The 4631-nt window shown below is 34.0% G+C and overlaps 1 protein-coding gene across 1 annotated transcript; it reads right to left on the minus strand.

Moving 5' to 3' along the window:
• Window positions 1-929: 929 nt before the first annotated feature.
• LOC122300578 (probable 2-oxoglutarate-dependent dioxygenase AOP1) lies at window positions 930-2621 on the minus strand. The gene is made up of 3 exons (XM_043111338.1): window positions 2094-2621; window positions 1687-2008; window positions 930-1390 (listed from the first exon to the last, which is right to left on the minus strand). The coding sequence occupies exons 1-3, from the start codon at window positions 2456-2458 to the stop codon at window positions 1148-1150; spliced, it is 930 nt and encodes a 309-aa protein (XP_042967272.1). The 5' UTR covers window positions 2459-2621; the 3' UTR covers window positions 930-1147.
• Window positions 2622-4631: the final 2010 nt, after the last annotated feature.

Raw genomic sequence — 4631 nt, forward strand, 5'->3', positions numbered from 1 at the left:
GTCATGATCATAATAGTCCATTATCCTAAGTTTTGGCTTCATCGACCGATACCCATATGCATGACTTGGTGTATAGAATATTATGCCATATGGATTGCCTTAGACCTCTTAAGTGGTTTTTGTAAATTCCTTCTGGATTTAGATCTCCTTGAATATACCATGCACCTTCGAGCTAGCTAGCACTAGTCAAATTTCAATGTCTAACTTAATTGGAGACTTGGAAAAAGTCTCCAATTGTTGCGTGGTTATAAATGTATAGATTTTGCAGTTCTTTTGAGTCAATGTGAATCCATGTATGTAGAACAATTGACTGAATCTATTATGCATCCCGTTCGTTACCACATGATCCGCAGTACTACTTCTAAGGAAAAAAAAAAGATCTATGTGATCATGTAATATAATATCAGAACTGCTAGATGCAGTCGGCAAATGCAAGCGGGATGCAAACGGTTGTACGGAATGAATAAAAAAAAGTTATAAAAATAATTTTTTTTATATGGGTCCCATATTAATTCACTTTTTTCAAAACGACTGTACGCCGCTTACACAACCATGACTGCAAATATCATTTCTCATATAATATATATGCATGTGCCTGCAATTAGGGATAAAAGCAATAGAAAATACATCCCACAAATAAATTTATTGGAAACTGAAGAACGGAACATGAGAGACGTCCAAATAATTTACCTCTTCTTATAAGTTTAAGTTTTTTAGACAAGTGATAATTTTACATAATATCAGAGTAAAAGTTCTAAATTTAAACCTTGATTTTACGCTCTATCTCATTTAATTAAATATTTTACATGGTAGGCCTACTCATTAATGGAGAGTCTAACACACACGTGAGGGTTGAAGAATGTTAAGAATATAATATAAATAATTAAATTGACCTTTTTTTTATAAATTTAAATTTTTAAAACAAATAGTGATTTAAAGACCTTGTTTATTCTTTGTATTAATTATTATTATTACACGTCCAAATTACTACTTGAAAAGTAGCCTTCTGCATCACATCTTTCGCAATTCTCTTACAACAGAAGAATCACCGTACAAACACACCTGAACAGCCGGCCAACAGGACTACTACACAGCTAGAATTGACTGAAATTTCGATCGACTGAAGAAGTAGCTAGCACTACTTGAATTAACAGTTGACACCACAGAAGGACTTGAGTGAAATTTCTTTCTGAATGAGAGCAACTTGTGCTTTGGCATATTCATTATTGTTAAATGGGTTGTACTGTAAAGGGTGTTTCTCATCAATCAATTCTTCAGGCACATGTATCGTCCCCTCGTGGAATGCAAACGTCCCCAGTGAGTACCTCTCCTCGTTTTCCACCAACATTACTCTATGCAAGCTTGCTTGTATCCTGTCGTTGCTCCATACCTTGCTCATTCACAAAACTAATTCGTTAATTACTCATCATCACTCTATTTATCGTGTGAAACCCATTTACAATAATAAAAAAAATCCAAAACATCAATAATTTTTTGAGAATATTGCTGTTCTAAGACAGCGTAATTTGTTTGAAAAATATATTTAAAAATTTAAATCTTACAAATCAAATCTTATCATTTAAATAATAAGAATAAAATGACTTAATATTTTTTTTAATCTTACCGGTAATATCGGGCAAGAAAATATAAATCCTTGAAAAAATATTTCTAGGAATCCATATATACCTGGAGAGCATCACCAGCCAAGAATAGAAAGGATGAAGGCGATGGATCGAAGCCAATCCATTCACCATCCTTAGTTTTTACCTCCAAGCCCCTCACTCGATTTTGATGGAGTATGGTGGTGAAGTGCTTGTCCGTATGGGTTTTAATTCCTTCATTGTTCCCGTCCTTCTGATGTTTTTTGTATCTTAAAAGGGAGAGAGTGCGAGAAGTAAGCTCCAAGTGAGAATCATAGTATTTTTCTGCACCATAGTTTTCAAATACCATTCTCGTCACCATCTCATCCAATTCTGTCATCTTCTTCACGTATGCATCAGCACTCTCACTAATCAATTGGGAAAAAGATTCATGTGTCACACGTTGCAAATCCAAGAAAGAGTAATGAAACAGAGGGGGGACTAAATTATTACCGGACATGATCATTTCCGTTGGGCCAGAAGATATTCGTCAACTTTCGAATCACTTGCGGAGAGGTTGCGTTATCAATCATCATCCGTTCGCGGAGAGGACTCGCGACATAGCCATGGAAGAGCTTTTCAGAGGTAACTTTCTCTTTGGTTTCTGTGGGGAAATCAAACAACTCCTGTGCTGCACCAAATATAGCCTCGTGAAGCTCCAGAGGAAATTTGTTGCCGAGTTCTGCTGCAAAACAGCCGTACTCCTCGAGTGCCCGGCAAACATCGTTGCGAACTTTCAGCCATGAAGCTGTACCGGGTTTCAGGTTCTCGTCAGAGAAATCAACAACAGGAATCTTGGTCTGTGTTTGGACGGCCATGGTTATAAATCTCTTAATTTTCTGAAAAACTAGGAATTGGCTCGAGTGCTGCAAGGCAAAAACTGTATGAAATGCGTTGATATGGGCAGTGCTATTTATAGATCATGCCTGCCAGTTTAGTGGTGTGCATGGAGGTAGTGCCCGAGTGCGTGGCACACGAGTTCGTACTGATTTTATAAAAAATTTGTGTAACTTAAAATATTTGTCTCTCCATATTGACTAGAGAAATCGGTGAACAGAAACAATATTAGTTACTAAGGAATGTAAAATAGAAACTCCCATTTCGGTGGGGGGATAGGTTGTCAAGACTTTTCAACCTTAACTTCCGCGCCTGCATACGACAGTCAAAGTTGGGTTATTAGTTCATTCAACGCCCGAGCCGGCCAGGAGGTTTTGATTTTTCACGTCACTCAAGTTTTAAATATTTAAATTTTGTGCATATTTTTTTTTTATAAAAAGTAGATTCATAAATAAATAAATAAAAATTTACACTTCTTCATGATAAGATTCACTACACTACATGATATATAGCCCAAAGTCTTAACAACATTGCTAAGTGCTCGATTGATCGATGGTCCCTCGGTTGAGCGACATGATCGCGATCTCGGGTTTGATACACATCATGAGACTTGTTTTCAAGATCAGAATGTACAAGATCTTGTTTTTGAAAGGTTTCTAAGTCCTATTTGGAACTTAATTGGAGCCATCTCTATATAAGGTTTCTTATAAACGATTTTTCTAAATGTGAAAAACATTATTTTAAAAATCAAATTGTTTATTTCTTACTTTCAAAACACTATATTTGATCATCTTGTTCTTGTAGATTGCCTGTGAGTTTATTGATATGCTAAAGTTTTAGTTGAATGAACGAGTTCATTCATCGAGAGGGGCTACAGAAGAAACTTAAAGCTCGATTCAAAGTTTTTGTAAATACTTACAATTTTATGCACAAAACTCATTTTATCAGTTTTATAATGAATTTCAAATTTCATAATTTTCAATATATCAATAATTGACGCGTGAGTAATTCTACGTGTCTTTTTCTATAACAAATTTATAGGTATTGCCTAACCACATAGAGTGATTTTCCTCTCACGGTGTTCTATAATTATTATTGGTGACAAAAAGTCTTTGCATTCATTATTCTTCTTAGTTGTTGCTTTCTTAGATTATAACTTTGATATTTGTTTGGTCTATTTAAGTGATTTGATCTACCAAATTTTCAACATTAAATTATTGTCCTCTCATTTTCCTAATCTCCTTCGACTTTGTTATTTCTTTCATATTCAATTAGTTTGTGTTGAGGTTCATATTTTTATGATTTTAAGTTTTGTATAAGAAGAAAAAACAATTATACAATTAGGAACAGTTGATTGACTCTTGGGGGGTTTTATGATGAGGTTATGCAAACTCATCATATGTTGGATGAGTACTTCCCACCATTTTTCAAGCTATTAATATAATAAAATTTAATTTATAAGAGATTTAATTTATAAATTTCTTCTACAATTTAAATGTTGACATATTAACGGTATAAATAGTGTGCCCTATGTACCATCTTGTAAATTGAGTTTTTTTATATTGGATAGATGTTGATGTTTCGATGGCTCGAGTTTGGTGATTTTATTTGATTTTTTTAAGTTTCTAGGGAAATAATCAAGCTAACCCATGTTTACTGGTCTGAAATCAAGTCGTAGATAAGAGAGCTTGAAAGGTGGTTCATGTTGTCTTTGACATATTCCGTCTGATTTTAGGTGTTCACGTAAGTGTTTGATATTTTATACAAGAGTTTTGCTACAAATCAGTCATTGTTCACTACCCCACACTTAATGTAGATATATTCTTTTTTTTTCCTAATGCTGAAACATCGTTTTGAGGACAAAGAAAGAGGCATTTCAGTGCCTTCTCCTCTCCCTCTCAGCACCTCACCACCACCTTTTTCAGTCTTTAATGGTTGCCCCATTTGACAACTTCTGCATAGAAAAATAAAGTAAAGCAAGATGTGGGGTGTGGAAAAATTTTCTGATGAGAATAATTATTTTTTTATAGAATTCAGTTTTAAAAAGAAAAAATAAAAATAATAAAAAAGTTAATAGGAAATTTACTTTTTTTTTGCCAAATATAATATTAAAAAAAAATTTTACTGATCATTCATACACCACACACAATATCA

This window comes from Carya illinoinensis, chromosome 2, assembly GCF_018687715.1.
Source record: "Carya illinoinensis cultivar Pawnee chromosome 2, C.illinoinensisPawnee_v1, whole genome shotgun sequence".
Classification (NCBI taxonomy): Eukaryota; Viridiplantae; Streptophyta; class Magnoliopsida; order Fagales; family Juglandaceae; genus Carya; species Carya illinoinensis.